Source organism: Rutidosis leptorrhynchoides, chromosome 5, assembly GCF_046630445.1.
Source record: "Rutidosis leptorrhynchoides isolate AG116_Rl617_1_P2 chromosome 5, CSIRO_AGI_Rlap_v1, whole genome shotgun sequence".
NCBI classification, from domain to species: Eukaryota; Viridiplantae; Streptophyta; class Magnoliopsida; order Asterales; family Asteraceae; genus Rutidosis; species Rutidosis leptorrhynchoides.
Window position 1 is genome coordinate 380,678,890 of NC_092337.1, and position 23,182 is coordinate 380,702,071.

Genomic DNA, 23,182 nt, shown 5'->3' on the forward strand with positions numbered 1-23,182 from the left:
TAAAATCAAAACGTCAAACATCATGATTACTGAAGTTTAAATAAACATAATTCTTTTATTGTATTTCTCATCGTACTTTTATTTATTGTCATTTTATTTCTTATCGCAACTTTAAATATTGTTATTTATTTTACGCACTTTAATTACCGTTATTTATCTTTACGCTTAAAATATAAAATCGACAAACCGGTCATTAAACGGTAAAACCCCCTTTTATAATAATAACACTTATATAGTACGTAATCACTAGCTCCCTGTGGAACGAACCGGACTTACTAAAAACTACACTACTCTACGATTAGGTACGATACCTATAAGTGTTGTAGTAAGGTTTAGGTATATCCCATCTGTAAATTAAATATATAAAACTTGTGTAATTAGTATCGTATTCCGTATTAAAAATAATAGTATATCACGTACCACCGCTCGCACATCACCAATCTTGTACTGAAGCGCGAAAAAATTCCAATAACATGCAAACATGTAGTTTTTGAGCATGTACGGATAGTGCGTTAACAGACTCTACACTGTTGCTAGTAAGGTATGAATACCTAACATGTTCAGCTCTACTTCTGGACCATTTGTGGAAACCAACTTCATTTAAAACGTTGTAAGACGCTTTCAATCTTCTTCGAAATACATTAAGATGATCCTTAAAATCCGACGCACGATAAGCTTTGACCATTTTCCATTAATGCCATTCAAAATATTTGAATTTGTTGGATTTACTTTTTATGGTTCTAAACAAATGACGAGCGCAGAAACAGTGAAACGCTTCTGGGAACATGGTTGAAACACCGTGTGCTATTGCCAAACCTCGATAAAAAAGAAGAAGTAAGCTTTGACATACGATCACCCATACCACAAGACATTGAATGCTCTCGCAGGTTTCCCAAAAACCAATCCAAAGACTCGTTTGTCTCGCCGCCAGCAATTCCATAAGCCAATGGCAAAATTCCATTATTGCCATCTATCGCAACAGCAACTACATTTGTACCCAAGTATCCTGCCTTCAAATGAGCTCCATTGACGATGATTATCAGGCGACAATGTTGAATAAATGATCGAACCTGCAGGAATGAAAAAGGTTAAATAAAAATGTTAATTTGAAGAAATACGCAAGGATGCAAGATCTATTCTTGCGTCTTGCGTACCGTTGACGTGCGAGTCGCAAGGTCCTGCTTACGTACTTGCGTATGGTGACTCAAAACGCAAGCTTCTCCTTGAGACCCTTGCGCATCGTTCATACTTTACAATTTTAGTTAAATGAAATAGTGATACTTACAAATACGCTAAGGGAATAATAACACATCAAAAATCTATTTTCTTTGTCGGTGACTAAATTAGTTACGCTCCCCGAGTTGTGAATCTTAATGTTATATAGGTAAATGGGAAACATTCGGTACGAGTCTTCACTACTACCACGAAGCATCTGTAATGTATGAAATTTGGCCCTCCATTCTTGATTGTAAGATATGCTGACACTGAATCGGCTGCCTATATCCGCACGTATATCGTTTGCTTTATATTCCCGGTTTGCAGATTTAAATGAATCCACAAGCATACTACCCAACACCTTTTTGGTTGCATGTTTATTGTTTCCCATAATTAGTGTGCGTGAGCATGTATGTACGTCATGCAGTTTCTTTACCATAAAGTTTTCAGTGAATCGTATTCTGTAAGCACAACATTTCCACTCATAATTTGGCAACATACATTTAGCGGTGTATCGAGTTTTGTCTGACTTTACAGGCTTTATTTGGAACTTTTCTTCAAGACATTTTGTAAATAGAGTGTTTATAATCTCATCTTTGTTTAAAAAAGTTTGATGAACTCTAATTAAATCTGATACCCTATACGTGGTTGGTATTTCAGTCGCATGTTCGCGCTCTTCCTCATGCTGACTCAAAATGGCATATTCCATAACGGATCTTGCTTTTCTTCTTCATATTGAAATTCTCCGTCTTCGTCTTTTGCTCCATCTGAATCACTATCTTCGACAACAGGTACCTCAAACAGGTGGTTTCCTTCTTTAATTTTACATACGTTTTCAAGACCATAGTTAAAAAAATCAAAATCTTCCGTGTTTGGAGGTGGCAATTCAGGTTGTTCCATTTCTAAATTGTTACTTGTGAGTTTTTCTTCGGTATCATGCAAAGGTAACAAATGTTGTGGCTGGTGTTTAGGTGATTTTGGTTGTTTTGTTGGTTTTGGTGGGAGTGTTTCTTGGTTTCGTTGTGGCTGATGCATTCTTTCTCTATCGACAATATAAATCTCAATAGGAGCATTTACAATTGCATATTGTAAAAACTCTTGAAAGTCTTCATCATCATCAGTAATATCAAAAACATGATTATTAAAAACGTATCTCATTGAAACAGCTGCATTGGGTGGTAATTCATTTAAGAACATTTTTTTTAACAATATTCTCCGATTCATTGGTTTTATGGGCGCAATTGGGAGTCTTAACCGAATTTTAAAACAATCTTGTGACATATACATGGGTATGTTGTTAATATACTCAAAAGAACCCCACAACATATATGAACAACAAATTTATCATCATTAACACAATTCATAAATACAAAAATTAGTGAAAAAATGCTTAAAAGAGTACCTTAACGTGGCTATAATCTCTGAATTGAATATGTTCTGAAATGTAATGAGACTGTGAATGCAAAGTTCCAGGGTCATTCTATATATAGGGTCAAAATCTTATCTGAAAAAAATCTAGGAAATCTAACGAAAGCTTATCCAGAAAATCCAATTCTGATAAGATAAGGACGCAAGGACGCAAGCTTGCGCATTGCGCGTGCAAGACGCAAGGCTCCTTGCGAAGGCATTCTGGCAAAAATTTTTATTTTTTTTGGCCTTCAGGGCAATAACCTAAATGGGAGTAGGCATTTTGGCTATAATCCGTTGATTTATTCAAAAGTGTGAGCATCCGGCCCACCAAAAGGGTTAGGGTGCGTTTGTTTGCCTCTTAATGGAATGGTTCAGTGCTGAATGCTGAACCATTCAGCATTCAGTGCGTTTGTTTCTCACCTCTGAATGACATATGGTGTTGAATGGTTCAAAATTCAGTGCTGAACCATTCAAAGATGAAAAACTCTCCTAAACATTAAGAGCCTAAATTTTCTTTAATTTTCTCTTCAATCTTATCCTGAAAACTTAACTAACAAGTATATTGAATATTTTATTCACGTTGCACTTTGATTAGGTAAATGTACTCAGTTTATATCGTTCATTCTAAATGATTATCAAACAGCTTATTTTCATTCAGAACAAACTTTATTCAGAGGCTTTGAATCATTCAGATTCTGAACCATTGATCGGTTTTATTAAAGGTACACTTAATTTACTAGGGTTTTGTTATAATTTAATTTTATGTTATAACTCATGTACTTTTTCATTTCTGCCTTTTTCTCTCTTCTTCACTACTTTTCATCTTCTTCATACTTTCACTTTATTTTTTGGACAGCAGATCACCAGGTAAGCTATGAGACCACCCAAGCGTTTATCTCTCATTATTTTCGTTTTTTTGTTTATAGTTATTGTTTTATGCTTTGATAATACAAAGTCTTAATATTGTGAGGGTAAATAACGTAGATCTACTGGTATAATCAGACATTAGACATGTAGATCTGAAGTTATAATGCTTATTTTATTAGGCCGAGTATGAAAAATAGTTCATCGATTTTTATTTATTTTGTGCTGGTGTGTTCATCATAAAGTTTGTTTTCTTGAATGATATTATAAATTAATATAGCGAAAATTTTCAAGATCTGTAACCATCAACAATTTGGAAGTTACAATGCGTTCATTACTCCGTATCTCATTTTCTTTATTTTCCATTTTTATATTTATATTTATATATAGTTAAAATTTAAAGAGTTTTTCAAAATTCTTTATATTTAAAAGATTTGTTAAAGGTGCTAACCCATTTATGAGTTTCGAACCAAAGTGTTAAAAAGCTTCACGAATTGATGAAAACCAAGAGGAATTTTCTAACCATGGAGTGCAAGGTTTTTAAAGCATACTGGTAGTTTTAAACCTGGGTGTTGCATGATATGTTTGCTTCTAAAGATTTGTTAAAGATTTTAACTCTTTGTTTCCATTTTATCTTCTCAGCCCATTTCTAGTGGGTCTTCGTTGTGCTGCTATGGCCTTGTTCTTTTTTATTACTCGTAATATATAAGCTAGTTATTCAAAAAAAAAAAAAAAATTTGTTAAATATGTGGAGTAGTATAATTTAGGCTGGATAAAAGACAAAATAGAAATAGATGGTAGTGAAATACAGTATTATTTTAGTGTCTTGATTACGTTTTAATGTTTTATCACGTTTTTTTCTAGATCTGGGTGTCCGTGGCTATTGCGACGATGGTTTATTCCCGGAAGTGGCCGCCGGAAGTAGCTGCCTGATGTGGCGTTTTAGTATGGTTGTATGTATGTGTTATCTTTGTGTTTTGATTACATTTTCATGGTTGACGAGAATGAATTGAAGAGAATGAGTTGCATCGAATTGAAGAGAATGAGTTGCATCAAATTGATGGTGTCCCACCCCCTTTAGTCGCACACAAAGGCGGAACATAGAGTAACCTAAGGTGGGTATCCGTCCACCCTTGATTTTACGGAACAAAAATTTTTACACACCAAAAAAAAAATTTACTAAAAAATAAGGTTTTTTTTAGTTTTCGTCCCTGCTGAATATGAAAGATTTAAAAAATTTTTACACCCGCCCCACCTGTATCTGAGTTCGTTCAAGTTCCGCCGCTGGTCGCACAACATAATGAGGACGAGGAGGTTGACATAGGTGATAACCCCGATTTACTCATGTTTGCTGAACAACTTGAAAATTACCATCCAGATGTCGAAGACGATAGCAGGAGTGAACGATGAACTTTTTAGTCATCATTCACAACCCAATTAGATTAACAACAAGACAATCCACACTGATAAGGTTCTCAAATGGGTCCACCTTTGAGCACATTCATGTGCCAACAGATAATTCGGTGAATGGTTACTATCGATTGGTTTGGATTGCGAGATGAGTCATCAAAATGTGGAAACTCGGTTGGCAAATGCACTATATTTTCTATTTTTTTCAACATATGAGTTTTTTTTTTTTTTTCTCATCGACATTCCTTTGGATTTATTTGACTTATTGTTAAGCGTGTTTGAAAACAACTGACTATGTTGTTAGGAAAGGAGGATGAATGTTAAATAGAGACTCGGTGTCGGTCTTTTGTTATTGAATATCATTAATTAATAATATATAATATAATATATCATAATAATGATCAACAGTAAAAGACCGACACCGAGTCTCTATTTAACATCCATCCTCCCCTCCTCTCATAATAACATAGTCAATCAAGCATGCTTTCAGTTACGCTAAACAATAAGCCAAATAAATCAACGGGGGTGTTGTTGAGAAAAGCCCTCATCTCTTGCAAATCTAGTGCATTTTGTCAACCGATTTTCCACATTTTGATGATCGTCTCTCGCAATCCAAGGTAATTGATATTAACCATTCACTTAATTAGTTTGATCACCTATTTGCACATAAATGTGCTCAAAGGTGGACCATTTGGGAACCTCATCATGGTGGATTGCCTTGTTATTAGTCCAATTGGAAAGTGAACGACGACTAGAAACATCACCTGATGACCAAGATTATTGTTGCTGTCATTACTGTTCTTTGTAGTCTTCGTCATCTGGATAGTTATGTTCAAGTTGTTCAGCAAACATGAGTAAGTCGTTATCATCTATGTCAACTTCCTCATCATGTGGTACGACTAAAGCAAGTGGGACACCATCGATTATCTATGGATCCATTTCTATTGAATTTGAGGTGAGTTAACGTGTCGATTTGGATGGATATTACCTTTATTGAACATTTTTTTAAATCATATCGGAATACTTTTGGGAATGAGAAAAGCGACATCCCAAATTTTGATTTTTATGTTTACTTTTTGGGCTATTAGCTTTGCTAAAACTTATGTTTCGAGTCAAAATATCCGCTGATGAAAAGTCCATGTAAGCAACTCTCAATGCATGAAAGATCATCATTTTGATTCAGGTAATACAAGCGGTTAAAGATTTTGAAGTCAAGGAATACACAAAAAATGGAGGGAAAACAAACCTCGGTACTCCGGGTAAATCAAGAAAAGCACCACAACATGGCTTGGTTTCGATGAATCAAAACCGTTCATATGAGGTTGAGGTATATAACTCCATTAACTACCCTATGAACGTATCTACTGTCGAGGAACAAATGGACATGACATTTGTATATGATACAGATATTCGAATGACACTCTGACCCCACTAGCTAGATTTCTTTGGAGGCTTCATGTCGAGCTACTCCTCAGCTAACTTTGCTATTGATAACTTGTCTGTTGACGATCTCTATAAGATATAAGTTGGTATGATATTGGGAGTAAATTTAAGTACAAAATAAGTAGCTGAGTGAAACACTCATTAGATGTTGCTAAATGTGTGTGTAGTGTTTCCTTTTTGATATCCAACCTACAAGAACTCCTTGGGTGTGATGGTCATAGATTCTAGATTCTGTACAAGTTTATGAATGACTATGATGTGCATGTGTATGCTAATTTATTCAAGTTATCAAATTAATATCTGTATGTTTTAGTTGTCCTAATTGGATTGTAACTTTGTATGTATGTTATCCAATGATAAAAGGTGTTTTAATTCTGCTGGTTTTAAATTATCCCTTGATTTGTTCTGTTGGTGAGTCTAAGCATTATTTTTTTCTGCATCTAAACATGTTACATTAATTTTTTCTGTATTTATTTATACATGTTACATTAAAGCTTATTGTTAACGTTTGAGCATTAACGTACATGAACCTTCTGCATTAGTTTGTATAGCCCCAAAAACACAGATTCTCCACATTGAAAAATAAACATATACTTTGTTGTATAATCTATCCAAGTATTTAACCACTTGGGCATAGCTGTCAAGTGTTCACCGAGTTCTCAATGAAGCAAGAGATTCATGTACAATTTTTTGGTAACATTCAAGTTTGAATTAATTGAGCTCTTGATTAGAGGGGGCGTCAATGTGAGCAATTAACCCAGTTATGGTTTTACTTGCTAGTGAGGATTCAATGTGGTGGTTGATAAGGAGATTTTCTCCGCGAACCCAAAAAATGTATGGTACCGATCAACAACTTGTCAGACTCGTTGAGTTTATTGATTTGGTTGTGTAAATTGTGTAAGTTTCTTGATAACGTTGTTTGCCTTTTTAAACCTAGATATCCTTTTGTTTGTGCTGGTGTGTTTGAAAGTGTTTTTGAAGAAGTTTTAAGGGAGTGAATTTATTTGAATTTTGGTTGGTGGGTGTAATAAAGTGTAGAGTAGATTGACAAATTTTTTGGCGAAGACGCATCAAAACCGATTTTGAGAATAAATAGGTTCCTATAGTAGAAGATAGGAGATCAGTTTTGTTAAGAAACATGTTAAAGCAAGAAACCGAATTTTCTTTAAAAAAGGTTCTTATTGTGCGGAAAAGGGACCAGTTTATTTTATTAAGAAGTTCCTTATACTTAGGAGGACTCCTTTTTAACCTTCCCGAGATTATCTGAAAATAAAAAGAAATGAATTGAATGAGAAGGAAGATGATTCTTTCAATTTCAATTTCTTGGATTCGCTTTAAGTGTCAATTCAGTTAGACCATGAATAACCCTGCCAGTAACGTCACAGGCAGATTGTCCACTTTTTGGCCAAAAAGTGCAATCTGCCTGTGACGTGGCAGTGTCACCATTTGACACCAAAATAACCTTGACGCCCCTCCAGTGTCAAATAGGTCCCACCAGTTTTTTTTTTATTTTTTATTTTATTATGCATACAAATTATATTACATATAATTAAAAACATATAAAAATTAACCATTACATAAATTTTAACCATTACATAAAATTCAACCTTTACATAAATTATTGAGTTTGATGTGTTAAAAATGATAGGTTTTGATGGGTTATATATAAAAGAAAATAATTAATTTAAATAAATAAAAAAAACAAAAACAAAAAAAAAATATTTGAATGAAAGTGTTAAAATGATAGAAAATATTGAGTTTGATGGGTTAAAAACGATGGGTTTTGATCATGGTTGTAAAACTCGGCCAACTCGGCCGAGTAATCGGCGATTACTCAGTTGGAAGAACAAAACGAGTAATCGGTGTCTAACTCGCCCAATTACTCGGTCAACGCCGGTCAACGGTGGTCAAACGGTGGTCAACGTCGGAAAACTCGGTGAAAAGATTAAGGAAAACAGGAGACGATTAATCTGAGTTCATTAAGGTTTTGATCGACTTCCAACTCCCTAATTTCTCGAACAACGTTCTGGTCCAACTTTTTTCAGAATTGAGATTAAGAGTTCTGAATCGATTTGATGTGTTTGTTTGTTTAGAAAGAACGAATTGAAGGAACGTACCTGTAATTTCTCTATTTCCATCCATGAAGAGAACAAACAATTTAGGGTTTGGTGAATCACCGGTTGAAGAAGAAGCCGGTTGAAGAAGAAGTGGGTAGCATGCGGCTGCTGGTAGGGTTTCTAAAATGAGTCATTTCATTATTTTTTAATTTACATTTAAACCCCCTAAAGTTTAATTGTTATAGATTTTAACACTTTAAGTTTAGTTTTTCTTTCAACTTCATTATCAAATAGATACAAATCTAACCCCTCCAATTAAAACAAATATTTATATGTAACTTAACTTTACATATTTAACATATATATTTATAAAATTTTATATATTTAACATATATATTTATAAAATGTTTGTTTATAGCTAATATATATATTATATATCTATAATATATTGAAAATATTTAGTTATATTCAAAAAGTCAACAAAAGTCAATATCCGAGTACTCCTCCGAGTTCTCCCCGAGTCGCCGATTACTCCTCAAAAACCTCCGGCCGAGTACTCCCCGAGTCGCGAGTTTTACAACCTTGGTTTTGATGTTTTTATATAGAAAAGAATATAAATAATTTAAATAAATAAAAAACAAAAACAAAATTAAAATCATTAAAATACGTGGAACAATCAGAAACCCTGACGCCTTTTTTTTTTCGTGAGAAAGTTGACTAACGCCCCGTTCGCGTCACCGGTGACGCCCCACTAGGGGCGTCAGGGGGCGTCACCCGTCGCCAACATGTCTGACGGGACCCCTCTGACGCCGCGTTAAAATTGGTCTTAGTATCAGATGGTAGTCGTTGATTGTAGGTGACGAACATATTACCCGAGTATCATACATTACTTATAAACGGCAATACCCATAGTTGCAAGCCCAATATGAGTTTGCATAGTGTTAAATCTTCACTATCCCGTTGATTCTTCTTCAAGACTTTTTAATTATGATCAAGTTTCCAACCTTCATCAGTTCATATTCTTCAAAGTTCTCAACTACTTTTCTAAAAACATCAAATTTTCACATCTTAAAAAAAGCTCATTAAACATCATACTTTCATTATATGTACTACTCTTTTAGTCTTGGTCAAATTATCCATTTTCAGTAAGGACAAAATTTTAGAAAATCTCATTAATTAACTAGAATTTCAACCATCTAGTTTACATTTTTCTGAATTTCAACCATCTAGTTTACATTTTTCTGATTTTTTTTTTTTTTTTTTTTTTGGCAAATAACGAAAACTTGATAACAAAATCTTTTTCTCGAAAAGAGAAAAAGAAGAACAAGAGACAAGACCCAAACGATGACAGGGCTCGAAAACAGAAAATCAGACCTAACAAAAACCGAAATAAAGGAAAACTAAAATCGAGCCCCACCGAGAGCCGACTTCCAACACGACATGCAACTAAAATACATTGATATAGGCGAACAATCTAACAATCTAAATTACTACCGACTAACAAACAAAACCACCCCACTAACCGACCTCGACATCCACATTTCAAACAATGGGACGCGACAAGGATACATTTTTTCTGATTAGTTAATCATAAAGGTGAACATTTATAGTGCAAGTTGTCATAAATTAACATTTTAAAAAGATGTTTCACGTGTACTAGTTCATTGACCCGTGAATTCACGGGTTTGATGAAGAAATCTACATTATTATATTAATGTCATTGACCCGTTAATTTAAATATTAACGAAATGAAAAATGAAAAAATATCTCACAAAAACTCTTTGCTCTTTCTTCATACAACTACAAAAGTAAAATCGAACATTAAGTAAGAATATAACCAAACTAACCCAACATAAATTGAAAGTTTAACAAAAATCAGTCCGAAGTAAAAACACAAAAGTATTTTGACATAGAACATAAATGACTATTCTTTTTTCTTAAGTAAGCTTAAGTTTATACGCGCAAAAAAAAAAGTAAGCTAAAGTTAATTTATCCTTGAATTGTTATTCCCTTTTAAAACTAACTTTCATAAAACATAAATGGACAGAAAGTATACTTGATAAGGTCAACTTCTTACTACTTGCATCAAATAGACATTAAAAACTGCTACAGTATTTTTCACAATCCCATCCTAAACTGCTTATGTGATCGAGTTAGAATTTGTGGGTGTCGAACTGATATTATTACTTTTCAAACTATCATCCTTAAAATTGTCCACCTCATTATTCATTCTTTACCATGTACTAACCTGTACAATTAAAATTATTAGAAAAGTGAAAATACACAAAAACTACATTAACAACAAAAACTACACTATCTTCAAAATGTATCAACAACTCAGTGATATCCAAAATTTCCATAAATCTTTTAATGCTTCCACACTTCATGTTCACCAAATCATATTCTTATGTATCATGACATATACAACTGTTCTTGTTAATTAATCTTTTTAAACGCGATGAAATTGTCTTTTTTATTGTCACCCGTGCAAGCTGAGATTGAGAATGGTCTTCTTTATTATCATATTTTTACTGTGCTACCCCCTGTCCCCCTCCTCTACTTTGTTGAAGGAAATTTTTGTAAAAAACACATGTACCATTTGTCCTTTTCACCAATACATACAACTTTCAACCTTATATATTCAGGAATTTCCAACTAAATTAAGAAAACTACTAAGAAAAAGACAACGTAACTAAAACTTAACGTATCACTCTGCCACCAAGACAAAGCTATCAAGAAAAAGAAAACCTAATCAAACAACATTAAAATAAATGAAGCAGAGAAAAGATAGATTTGGAAATCAAACCTATCCATCTGTCATTCACATCCATTTGTAACCACCATTCTTACACCTCAAATTAGTCCATCATGAAAATGCTTTCAAATGATACTTTATTATATTATGTTTGGATGAGCATGCAATCGAAACTAAATCCCAAATAAGTTAAAAAAGAACATTATGATGCACTGAAAGGAATGACTAATTTTTAAGAATGGTTTGTATACAAACGATATTAACAACCATCTTCAAATGAAAATTAAAGATCTCGATTAAGTAAAAACGAACAATAATCATGTTTCGAAAGTCAAATTCCATATAGAATCATGTAATCGCTAATAAGTATTAGTGTCAAAAAGTAGTTGATACATAAGCATATTTGGTTTAGAATACATCAACCATAAATCTAACTGAACCTTCAAAGATAACAAAACACACACCTTCATAGTCATTATTACCATGAAAAATAAGAGAACCCGATAAAATTTATTCTGACCTTCATTTAGCTGCAAAATGGAATGCATTTGATCAGTACTATAACATAATAACTTTCACAAATAAACCTAAAGAAACATACATAACAAAAGAAAAAATAACAACGCACTTGTACCTAAATGAAGCTAGTAAATTAATAAACAAAGATTACTAATAATCTAGACCAAAACATGTAAATAAGATATAAACTCATAGAAGGAACAAAACACAATTATAAACATTTAAGATCAAAAAGGATTTTCACCTGCACATTTAAACAAACACTTGGCGTGCATAATGAGGGCGATCAATGTATAGACATAATCTTCATGTAACTGTCATTTCATCATGAAACAGTAATTAGTTATATGCTTAATGGCTATTTCAATATGGCATAAAAAAGAATTTGTGTATAAAATAACTGATGTTGAAGGTCATTAAAAAGAATCATAAATACAACTGATTTCAATACAAAAAATTGTGAACATACAATACAATGTGTTCAACTTGAAATCCAAAAATATAGTGGATACCTCAATCATAAACAACATTATACCCAAATAATTTCATCTGTAAGATTATATTTTTTGTATATTTAACTTGATTACCTGTGAACTGCTTTCAAGCAGTAGGCATTATATATTTAGAAAAATCAACAAACATATCCATATGCACAACATGTTGTATGTCAAAAAAATTGCAGGGAACAATCAACATGGATGAAGGATAGATTTGAATTCGAAATTTACCTAAATTGTTAATCCATATGCATCGCCTAACGACGAACCCTAAATTTAATTTGATAATAACGCGGCTTCGTGGTTTCTGGTTCGCTGTTCATCATCGCCACACACAGATGATCGATCTCAACAATACCCAATTGAATTTCTAGACAACTGAAATATTTAGATGAAAATAATGGAATAAGATAGATAAGCGTAGGGTAGCGTGTTTTGGGAAGTGAAAAAATAATTACAATTAAAGAGACTAAGGCGTGCCTAATTCTGAAGAGAATTTGTATTTATTTATATTAATTTTAGAATATTACATCAGCAAATTAAATGTTACAACTCTTGAAAGCATATGTTACAACTCTTAGAAGCACACGATGACCTCAGTCAAAACTCCTATTTATTAGATAGAATAGATAGATTTTATTTCTTAAAAATAAAAAAGAATAAGTAGCGTAAACCTGTTGACAATTTTAACGTGTGTGATCGCTCGGAAATAAATTAATAATTCCTTTTATTAGTTGAACAAGAATTTGTCAGTTGAGAAAACACGCTGAAGCAACCCTTACCGTACCCCATTTCCCAATTTCGCATCTCCAGCTTTTCAATCTCTTTTAATTTGTGTCTGTCACTTTTCATCTATGCATATGCTCAATGCATAATGCCTACCATATGTACTGATCATTTGATAATATAAATTAATTTTTGCTCTTGCTTTTCAAAAAAAAAATCTCTTTTAATTTGTTTATTTTTAATTCTAATAATAAAATAAATAATAATTAATTAAAATTAAATTCGCATACACAAAAAAGTGACCGAATATTATTATTCTCGATCATCATTTCCATTTCATAAACACGTTTTAACGTCAAAATATGAAACCAAACAATCAACCAGGTCCATCTTCATCATCTGATCCAAGTGGCAATTATTGGGGGACCCACGTTATGGGTACACCGGCGCCACCATCATCTTCTGCCTACCCTCCGCCTCAATACGGCGTCCCTCAGCCTCCGCCTCCACCTCAGCCCAACAACATCGATAATGTTCGAAAAAAGCTGAATTCATGGGGCAATAAGGCCGAGACAACCGCCAACAATATCTGGACTAATCGTATGTTCTTCATTCATTTCTAATTATTAACTTTTCTGGATATCTATTTATGTGAATCTAATTCAAATGAACCAAATTATGTGACCTTATGTATTGGTGGATCATGATATTAGATTGAATTTGCTAAATTTATCACTGTTATGTATTAGTAATTAGTTGTAATGTATTAGTACTCAATGCACAATTATGCACTATTGTATTGGATACAGGATACCTGATTTATTATCATTGATTGATTTAGTGAAATCGGGTCATTCTGTGACCGAATCGGCATGGGGAAAAATGAATTTGACGGCGAAAGCATTGACGGAAGGTGGATTTGAATCGTTGTATAAGCAAAATTTTACGACGTACCCAAATGAGAAACTTAAGAGGACGTTTGCTTGTTATCTGTCTACGTCTAGTGGACCTGTTGCTGGAACGTTGTATCTTTCGAATGTTCACGTTGCTTTTTGTAGTGATCGGCCTTTGTCTTCGATCCAACCTAATGGCATGGAGTCTTGGATCTATTACAAGGTACGTATCCCTTTTCGCTCATTTATGTGATTGCTTGTCGAAACTGTTCATCTAATCTCAATTCGGAGATGATTGGTTTAACGGAGGGTGTCCGTTATATCAGAAAATCAAATCAAATCAAATGGAAATTGAAAAAACCTAACGAATTTGAATTTGATTTTGGTTTGATTTCGGTTCAGTTTACAAATATATCAATTCAATTCAGCTTTAGGTTCGGTTTCCGTTGACTTTTTTGAATTCGGTAAAAACATTAACCGAATTCAAACCAAATTCAATTAATAATTTATTAAATTATTACTGTGATATATTTCAGTTCATATCTGTATGTTCACAATCTGAAATAAAAAAAAAAAAAAAAAAAAAAAAAAAAATTGTTGACTTGTTGTATAGGTTATAATCCCATTGGAGAAGATAGCAACAGTACAGCCAGTTACGATACCGGGAAAGAAACAAGTAGACAAGTACATCCAGCTTTCAACGGTCGATGGTCAAGATTTCTGGTTCATGGGTTTCGTGAATCATGAAAAAGCATCGAAACATCTTCTCAACGGTGTCGCAACTTGTGTTAAAACTATCCCACATATGTAGAAATGGTTTGCAAACTGTTAAGTGTATTTTGTTACATAAACACAGTATGAATTGGCTATGTGATCTTTAATGCCTTATGTTGTTATCATATTTGTGTGTATTGTCCAAGTGCTAATAAATTTAACATGGCCTTAGCCTTTTGTAGAGCTAATTTCCTTCACATTTCATTTTCTTAACACGATACTTGGTTATCAGTGTATTTTGCTTGGACACTATGTATAATGTGAAACCGACTCCAGTTGATGCATTGGAGCTCAAACTCAAGCTTGATTCTGCTTGGACACTATATATAAAGATGTTATAACTGATGCATATCTACATTCTTTGGTTGATATTTGTCAGACAAGTAATATTAACTGAAAAAGAAAAAGAAAAAAAAAACAAAATAATAATTTTCTGCAAAACATCCATTTGATAATTGATACCAAACTAGTAGTGCAACTGCAACATTACTAAAAACCAACACTAACATCACAATCTCCCATCCATATTCAACTCTTTTAGATCTAGGAAAACAAGACTAACAGCCTCTTACAAGGTAGACTATCTCATTTAAACATTGTACAAGAAGGGTAAGTCAAAACATAGAGGTTGGTTCTAGTGCTTCTACGATTACATTAGAGAATAATCTTCAACGTTTCTTCTTGCTTCCTTTTGCAGCACCAGATTTTGATGGAGTTGCCACCAGGTACACAAATAAAACCACAATGGTGATAACTGATGCCAAGGAGCCATACTTAACCAACAACTTCTGCATATTTAGGTAAATCAAATAAACAAAATGCTTCAGTGCGAGAGATAACACTAAAGAAATATGCATACACTGAGATGATATGTATAAGAGCCACAGCTGGTGCAAAAAAGTTTTACATGTTCATGTGATTTTATTTACATCAATTTTGCAGTCACAAATGTTACATATTAACCAACTATTGAGACTGCAAAACCAGGAGAGACGTGTTAGCAGGTTACCCAAACCCAAGTGTTTCGACCCGTTACCCAACCGGCCTGACCTGCTAGCCACCTGTATCATATAGTTTCTAAAGCCACATCACCGAAAAAGATTATAAATAAAGACAATGAAGACAAGAGTATTTTATACCTTAGCCTGGTAGGGTAGCAGCCATCAAGCACAAATCATGCAGAAGAACACAGCAACGCATAATCAGTCGGAAGATCAAGATAACAAAAAAAAGGTTTATTAAGTTGTTTTGGACGATAAAGACTTACAACATTAAGTGCACTTTCTTTAGGCTTATCGGATAAGATTTCCAAAGGTAGAAGTGAAGTCGTATATGCCTCCTGCATAGTCAAAATACTGTTAAGAATGAGCACATAAGAGAACCTACACTACCAAAATAATTCAGTTTATCAAAAACCAACCTGTAGTGCAGCCTTTGTGGGGACACGGTATGTAACAACAGCTGGTTTACTATAAAACACAGTTTTCACAGTCGACTCCAACTCAAAGGAGTGTGATACTTGAGCACCGCTGATAATTTATATAATCATTGTGAGAACCAATTCAAGAAAAGCAACTATCAGATTCAATGGTATAAAAGTAATGTGTGTAGGCATGTTAGAATATGATACATACACATCAAGCCTTTCCCAAGAGGTTGAAGTGTTCCCTGAGATGATTTTGAATATATCAGAAGACCAGCCATCATCTGTAAGACTAACATCATACGCAGTCCTGAATACACACAATATTGAAAATGTGACATAATGTAGAAGAGTGTCTGATATATTTTCCAAAAGTTAGATAAAGAAGAAATAAATAATATTATCTTTGTCAAGGTTGTAAAGCTTGCTATACTCGGCCGAGACCTTGTAGCAAGTACTCGGCCTAGACGGGGAGTACTAGGAGAGTAGTCAGATTGGATTTTATTATAATGTAAGTAACAGATTTTGGAAACTATATGTTTAAATATAGACTAGAAACTAGAGAGTCACCGAAACATTCAACCGAGTTTTAAATCCCAATACTTCAATAATTATTAAGCATTAACGGTTATGCAATGTGCACACATCCGTTTTGTTCTGTGTTGGAATTCCAGAGTAATTGTCATGGACAAAGGAAAAAAAAAAAAGAAGCCTTCTTTTACTAAAATAAGTTATATTTACTCCGTGTGTATATGCACTTAATTTTTGGCATGTTCTGACTAGTTTTAGCCTTTGAGATAAAGGAACTGGTTAGACAGGTCACAGAACAGATATAAACACTAAAACACAGAAATGAACTGTCTTAGAACTAACTAAATACATGGGTACAGACCGTACAGTCGGGTAAACCAGATCTATCATCCTGAAATTGGGTGCAAAACCACTAGAAAGTTAAATGGAAAGATTAAGTTAAAACTGGGAAAGATCATAAATCCAACTCCGATTTCGATATCCCTCTATTTTTGTAATCACTGAAATCGTATGTTTTAGTTGTTACTAAGTGTAATAGATGACACAAAGAAAGTACAACAGCTCACTAAGACGTTTAATGCATGTCAAATGAATGATCCCCTAAAAATCCAACCTTTAAAGTTTAGTGACAGTGATAGACCCTACGAAGTAATAACATCAAGAGCAATCGTTTCTGAAGAAGTCACTTGAAGATTATAAAATAAATCTAAAGCGTTTAGTGCTATGAAATAGAAACAATTCTAACATTCAATCTTCCATTATAATCAACATACAATCAAAGTTACAATACGAAACACCGATTGAGCTACCAACAAACTAGAAGGACATGCATGCGAATCATGAATGAAATCTGTGAAACAAATAATGCAGAGATAGAAGACTATACTATATAAAATACTTGTTTTACTGGTCCAATTGAACACAACTGCATAAACTCCTAATTGTATTGTACTCCATTATACGGCGAAATGAGTTACACCACAATGCACAAACACTGAAATTAAATATGTTATCTTCACAGATCAAACAAGTAATTGCATAAATTAAAGCAAACCTAATCCTAAAATGATGATAACATCCACACAAATTCAAATTACAACAAAAACATCAAATACGCAGCTGATTACATAAGCTCAGCATAAACAATTGAACCGATCTATTAAGATCCATGGCGTACGAAATATATCAAACTTGAATTGAATAACTTACGCAGATCCTTGATTATAAATATCAATTGAAACGGAGACTTTTTCAGCGCCGGATTTGAGTCGGTTAAGTGTAGCTTTCTTGTGAGCTACGATGAAAGGAGAATCCGATCCGGCGATAGCCGACGATGAGACGATGAAAAAAATTGTTACTACAGAGAGAATCGAGTTCATCATCGTGAACTTCGCCGTGTGAATTGTGAATTGTGAATTGAGATTTTGTCGGATCGTTGAAAAATGTTATTATAAATACAAAATTTCATTCCTAAATTTGACTCAATATACTTTTTTTTTTTTCATCCCTAGTCCCTAATATATAATCTCTCATCCTCCCGTCTATCATCTGTCTATTTTAGCCGTTAAATGCAGTCATGTATAAAGCATGTGAGGGTACCTTAGTCTTTTTATTTTTTCTTATTTAACTTATTTTTCACATCTTCATCCCTCAAATTTTAACTTTATATTCCCCCACCATCCAACTACCTTCCCATCTCTTTCTAAAATATCCATAAATCAAAATGCTCGATCTTTGTTCATCATTATCGATGCATATATTCAAGATCTTTTAGACCCTTTTCTTCTTCATATATTCAATATTCTCTTAATATAATAAAACAACTCAGAACATAGAAGTATCAATTAGGGCTTACAAAACTGAAATCACAAGCTAGAGATGATGATGATGATCTCTGTTTCTATGACTTCGGCAGCTGAATCCAGAGGAAGGTGGAGTCCGACTGATGATGACGATGATGTTACCGAATGTGACGGAAAACAAGAGGACAACAACCACAGAATTTCGGCAAGGGGTTTCGATTAAGTGTTTGATTTTTACGACGTTGATACCGGAATTCCGCCAGATGCACACCAAGTCGCGATATTCCGGTCAGATCAACAGTTAAAAGCAGCAGCAACAGAAGATCTGTTACTAAAAGAATTATGCTTATTTAAACTTCCGTAATCATGATGTTTGACGTTTTGATTTTAATTAATTGTTACCCGGGTTAATTGTCCTTTGTCCTGGTTTATTTGATACCTATATGGTTTTTGTCCATAATAGTCCATCGGTCATAATTATAAAATGCTCGTCAAATTAACCTTATTCCCGAAGTCAAATATTCCAACTAATTAGGGATTTAAACTGTAACAAGGTTTTAATACTTTGTTAATAATTACACCATGTTATCGACTGCGTGTAATCCAAGGTTTTAATACTTTGTTAACAATTACACCAATTACCCTTGTATGTAATCCACCCCTGTTTTAATGAGATATGAACATTAATTTACCCACTTGATCAGTTTGAATAATCAATTACCTAACCCGAATAATTAATTAAATGATCGTAAAAGATGTCGTATAAACGTCACTAAATAGGACATGCATAATCATTTAATAATTATTAGATTAACTAATTTGAAGATAGGTTCGACAGATTCGAATGAGTTGTCGTTCGATTAGACAATACCCCCATCTATTAATAGTCAATAGTCCAATGTCCACAAGTGTCGGTCTTTTGTCCAAACCCTAATTATGGTACAAAATCCAATTAACCCGTCTTAATATTTAGTCCAACATCACAATTACTTCGAATTAAATAAGCATAATAATAACTTAGTTACGAGACATTAATTTAAAAAGGAAGAACATAGCTTACAGTGGTTATTAATCGCGTAGCGTTACACGGACAGAGTCTCGATTTTAAGACCCGTAAAACATTTCTTACAATAATCCAATTATTATTAAACTTAAATTAAAATTAAAATTATAAATATATATATTACATATAGAGAGAAAAAATAAATTGAGGTGTAAACAACTCGTCGAGTAGAAGCCTGCCTTTTATAGGCATATTTCCTGAATCTGAAGCTCATGCACTCGCATGAGATTGTAGTATATTTCCCATGCACTCGCATGGGCTCATGCAAGTGCTTGGGATTTTAGTGCATTTCTCATGCACTCGCATGGCCAGCCTGGATCAGATATTTTTGAATTGCAAAACGTGGGCTGCTCGAATTAATTAATATATAATATAATATATATAATTATATATATTATATTATATTCTTGTGCATAGTTGACTTGTAATTTTAGCTCCGTTGTCTCGTACGTTTATGCCCGGTTTATGTCTGGGTTCTGGATTTTCGAACGTCCTTTCGTATGCTTAGATATCTTGTACTTTGCGTTCCGCGACTTGTACTCATGTAATTTTTAGACGTTTCTCATCCATAAATTGAACCACTTAGATTGTATCTTGTACATTTGAGCTTTTTGATCATTTGCGTCTTCAAATTTTCATTTTCGTCTTTCGTCTTCGCACTTATTTATTTAAACGAATATTACTTGAAAATAGAACAATTGCAACTGAAAACTTTACATATTTGAAGGATATTGTGCCTAAATATATGTTCATTTGGGGCACTATCAAATATCCCCACACTTGAGCGTTGCTTGTCCTCAAGCAATATAGAACTTGAAATTAAATCACACTTCACTCGAATCACTTTTTTATTCTCACACTTTATACATCAGTGATTTTGATACAGTGGTATGAACAATGATAGTAACGATGTGGTTTACAGTCCCACATGACTATGAAAATTTAGATCCTTAAGGAAATTGGATCTTTATGAAAATATTTGATCTTTTGAAAATTCATTCACCCTAGATAAATTTTCCGGAATAACCCTTCATCGGTGTTTGCAAAATATTTTTGTGAGTTTTGTGGGTTTCAGATTTTAAAATTTTAGCTCAAAACTTGCGGTTTTGTGTCACCCACTTGCTAACCTTGTATTAGGAAAGCAACACGTCCAGTATACTTGCTCCATATTTTACCTTTCGGTAAACTACCATCCGGTTGTAAAGGAAAGCGAAGAACAACCAACTATTAAGGCAATGTCCCATGACATGCAGATAATTATGGTCAAAAACGTGTCGAATGCAATTACTATCATTTGTAGGAGAAATAGTAAAGATCACCCTATAATTTTTCGGTCTGGCACAAGGTCCTGTCTTCGACCATGCTATGCAACCACCGTTCTTACGGTTGACACCCGATTTGGTTCAGGTGACCTAATGAATTCTGGTGAATTCTTAGAATTTTACGCTCAATGGTAATGAACGCATTGAAAATAGGTTTTCTGAAAACAAATTGGTTTTATTTTGATCAAAATATTTTCTCGTTCAAGCTCGAGTTTAGATATCATCGAATTCCATGAGTTTGTAATTCTCAATCTTTAAGGTCAATCTCAAGGATTGAGTAATATCAGACTTAAAAGCTGATTTTTAATCTTTTAAGGAGATTATCCGTTCTGGGGGTCTGATTCATTAGTCTTATCAAGCTAATTTGCACGGCGCCCTCCCCATTTTACGAGACAGATCCTCTCATGGTTAGGATAAGTCTGACCACATGGCGACCCTGTTTGATGCTGAGGTCCGTGGATTTCCTGCTAATTTTAGAGATGACTTTTCTAGATTTTTCGTCAACCTACAGCTGGTCTGGACGACAACTTCCTAACCTAAATCAAAAAGTGCGTGTCTTTTTCGGAAGACTTTACTTCCTTCTAATGATGGAATTGATTCATCGTGTAGATCCATCTTTTCTTTCAAATGTATTACAATAAATCGGGTAAAACAGTTAATTTTGTCCAAAATAAAAGCACCTGCAATAACTTTATAGAAACATGTGATAGATAGTTTTTAATTGAAAAACTTGGTACATTCTCCCCACACTTGGCTTTTATTTATTTCTTTCTTTGCCTTTTTATTCTCCTCTTTTCCATTTTAAATGAATTTAAGCATTTTAGGTTGTTTCTCAATTTATGTCCTTTCCGAGGTAACGATAATTTCGGTATTATAACCTAGTTTTATCGTTCATAAATATGTATAAACATGATTTTGAATTCATTTAGTTGAAATTTTTTCAAATTTTCACAAAATTTGGCAAATAAACCAAGCGTAAACTCGAGAGAATTTATAACCCTTCCCCACACTTGAGATCATGCAATGCCCTCATTTGCATGAAATCAGACTATAATTATAAATTCACGAGGGTGATTAGCGTAGAAAAATGATTAAAAATACCAAGTTTGCAAACTTATTGTTTTTTCGAATGATAAATTGAGCACATCATTTGCTCATTCCTGCAGTTGTTATATCACATTTGATAGTTTGCGTCTTGTCGTCAAAATTAGTAGCTTTTGCTGAACTTAATGCCAGTCTTTGAAAGTACGATGTTTTACCCTGTTTTGTATATGACATAAACTACAAACATATATACATATTTTTGAAGTTGAGTGTATAACCCCACGTTCATATAATATTTTTGGCATACTTTAGATCAATAATATTAAAATAATGAAAACAAAATTTTTCGCCCCGTCTTTGGGTAAAGTAATTTCGGTTCCATGACCTAGTCTTTAACTTACGACGAATTTTAGAAATCATTTTTTAAACTTAATGAAATAAAGTAAATTTTGTTTTTAAATTTCACACAAAACTTAAATTTAAAAAGCATATTAATTTCATATAAAACCTACAAAATAAAAAAAAATCAGAATGGGGGGAGAAAACTAGTTCTTTAGTGTCTGCTAGTGGAAAAGACCAATCGGATTCCATTCTCGGAAACTACACGAGAACAGAACAACTAACTCTAGACAGCATTTTATTTTTAGAACATTTGAATCTCCCCACACTTAGGTAGCTGTGGTGTCGAAATTGTGATTAACTTCATCGTCAATTTATCTTGGACCATAATCAACTTGCATATCTGTGACTTTTGCTTTAAGCCATTGGTCGGATTCTTATGTAATATCCACAAATTCAACTATTTCGCCTTTTCTTTAGGCAATAGATTGGATACTAACTGGTTACATAACTTAGAGTTCCCCTTGGTTTTAGCATCGCGAATCCGTTTAATAAGTTTCTTCATTGAACTGTTAATAACGGGGTCATTTAATTTCGCATCAACAACGGGGTTCTTTGTTATCAAGTCATCATTAGGTGTTACTTTATCTTCTCCACACTTAGGCGTTTTATTATTGCTAAGCACTACCGTTGGAGTTAGTAAAACAATATGGTTTTTTGCCAATCGTTTTTATTAGTTCAACGGTTTTGGTTGGTGGAGATTTAGATTTTTGAATCACAAAGGTGATCGATTTTTCACCATTACTAAGTGTCATTCTACCCTCTCTTACATCAAATTACGTCCCGATGGTCGCTAAGAATGGTCGACCTAAAATTAGAGGAATGTTTGAGTCCTCTTCTATGTCAATGACAATAAATTCGACTAGAAAGGTTAAATTACCTACTTGAATGGGTAGGTTGTCAGCAATTCCAACTGGGTGCTTAATGGTTTGGTCAAAGAGTCGAACACTCATTTCCGTTGGACTTAACTCACCTACTCCTAATCTCTTATATAATGAAAGAGGCATAACACTCACACTCGCACTTAAATCTGCT

The 23,182-nt window shown here is 33.6% G+C and overlaps 2 protein-coding genes and 2 long non-coding RNA genes across 4 annotated transcripts; 2 read left to right on the forward strand and 2 right to left on the reverse strand.

Annotated features, from left to right (window-relative positions):
• The first annotated feature begins 3,367 nt into the window (after positions 1-3,367).
• Positions 3,368-6,670, forward strand: LOC139850454 (uncharacterized). The gene is made up of 3 exons (XR_011760043.1): positions 3,368-3,492; positions 4,354-4,446; positions 6,083-6,670. It is a non-coding gene; the product is annotated as an uncharacterized lncRNA (long non-coding RNA).
• Positions 6,671-11,482: 4,812 nt separating this feature from the next.
• LOC139846781 (uncharacterized) lies at positions 11,483-12,619 on the reverse strand. Its single transcript, XR_011759169.1, has 3 exons — positions 12,402-12,619; positions 11,918-11,987; positions 11,483-11,684 (listed from the first exon to the last, which is right to left on the reverse strand). It is a non-coding gene; the product is annotated as an uncharacterized lncRNA (long non-coding RNA).
• A 508-nt stretch (positions 12,620-13,127) lies between these two features.
• On the forward strand, positions 13,128-14,688 carry LOC139848010 (GEM-like protein 5). The gene is made up of 3 exons (XM_071837750.1): positions 13,128-13,496; positions 13,738-14,012; positions 14,403-14,688. Exons 1-3 carry the CDS (start codon positions 13,259-13,261, stop codon positions 14,598-14,600), a joined length of 711 nt encoding a protein of 236 aa, XP_071693851.1. The 5' UTR covers positions 13,128-13,258; the 3' UTR covers positions 14,601-14,688.
• A 282-nt stretch (positions 14,689-14,970) lies between these two features.
• Positions 14,971-17,958, reverse strand: LOC139848126 (uncharacterized). Its single transcript, XM_071837857.1, has 6 exons — positions 17,727-17,958; positions 16,198-16,296; positions 15,984-16,092; positions 15,831-15,902; positions 15,703-15,708; positions 14,971-15,351 (listed from the first exon to the last, which is right to left on the reverse strand). Exons 1-6 carry the CDS (start codon positions 17,897-17,899, stop codon positions 15,232-15,234), a joined length of 579 nt encoding a protein of 192 aa, XP_071693958.1. The 5' UTR covers positions 17,900-17,958; the 3' UTR covers positions 14,971-15,231.
• Positions 17,959-23,182: the final 5,224 nt, after the last annotated feature.

What these genes read in the sequence shown, in the direction of transcription:
- LOC139848010 (XM_071837750.1), top strand. Translation starts at nt 13,259, where the DNA reads ATGAAACCAAACAATCAACCAGGTCCATCTTCATCATCTGATCCAAGT. An exon ending in CAACAATATCTGGACTAATC is followed by an intron (nt 13,497 to 13,737) that starts GTATGTTCTTCA and finishes TGATTGATTTAG; the next exon opens with TGAAATCGGGTCATTCTGTG. An exon ending in AGTCTTGGATCTATTACAAG is followed by an intron (nt 14,013 to 14,402) that starts GTACGTATCCCT and finishes CTTGTTGTATAG; the next exon opens with GTTATAATCCCATTGGAGAA.
- LOC139848126 (XM_071837857.1), bottom strand. Translation starts at nt 17,899, where the DNA reads ATGATGAACTCGATTCTCTCTGTAGTAACAATTTTTTTCATCGTCTCA. An exon ending in TCTTGGGAAAGGCTTGATGT is followed by an intron (nt 16,093 to 16,197) that starts GTATGTATCATA and finishes ATAAATTATCAG; the next exon opens with CGGTGCTCAAGTATCACACT. An exon ending in CCACAAAGGCTGCACTACAG is followed by an intron (nt 15,903 to 15,983) that starts GTTGGTTTTTGA and finishes TTGACTATGCAG; the next exon opens with GAGGCATATACGACTTCACT.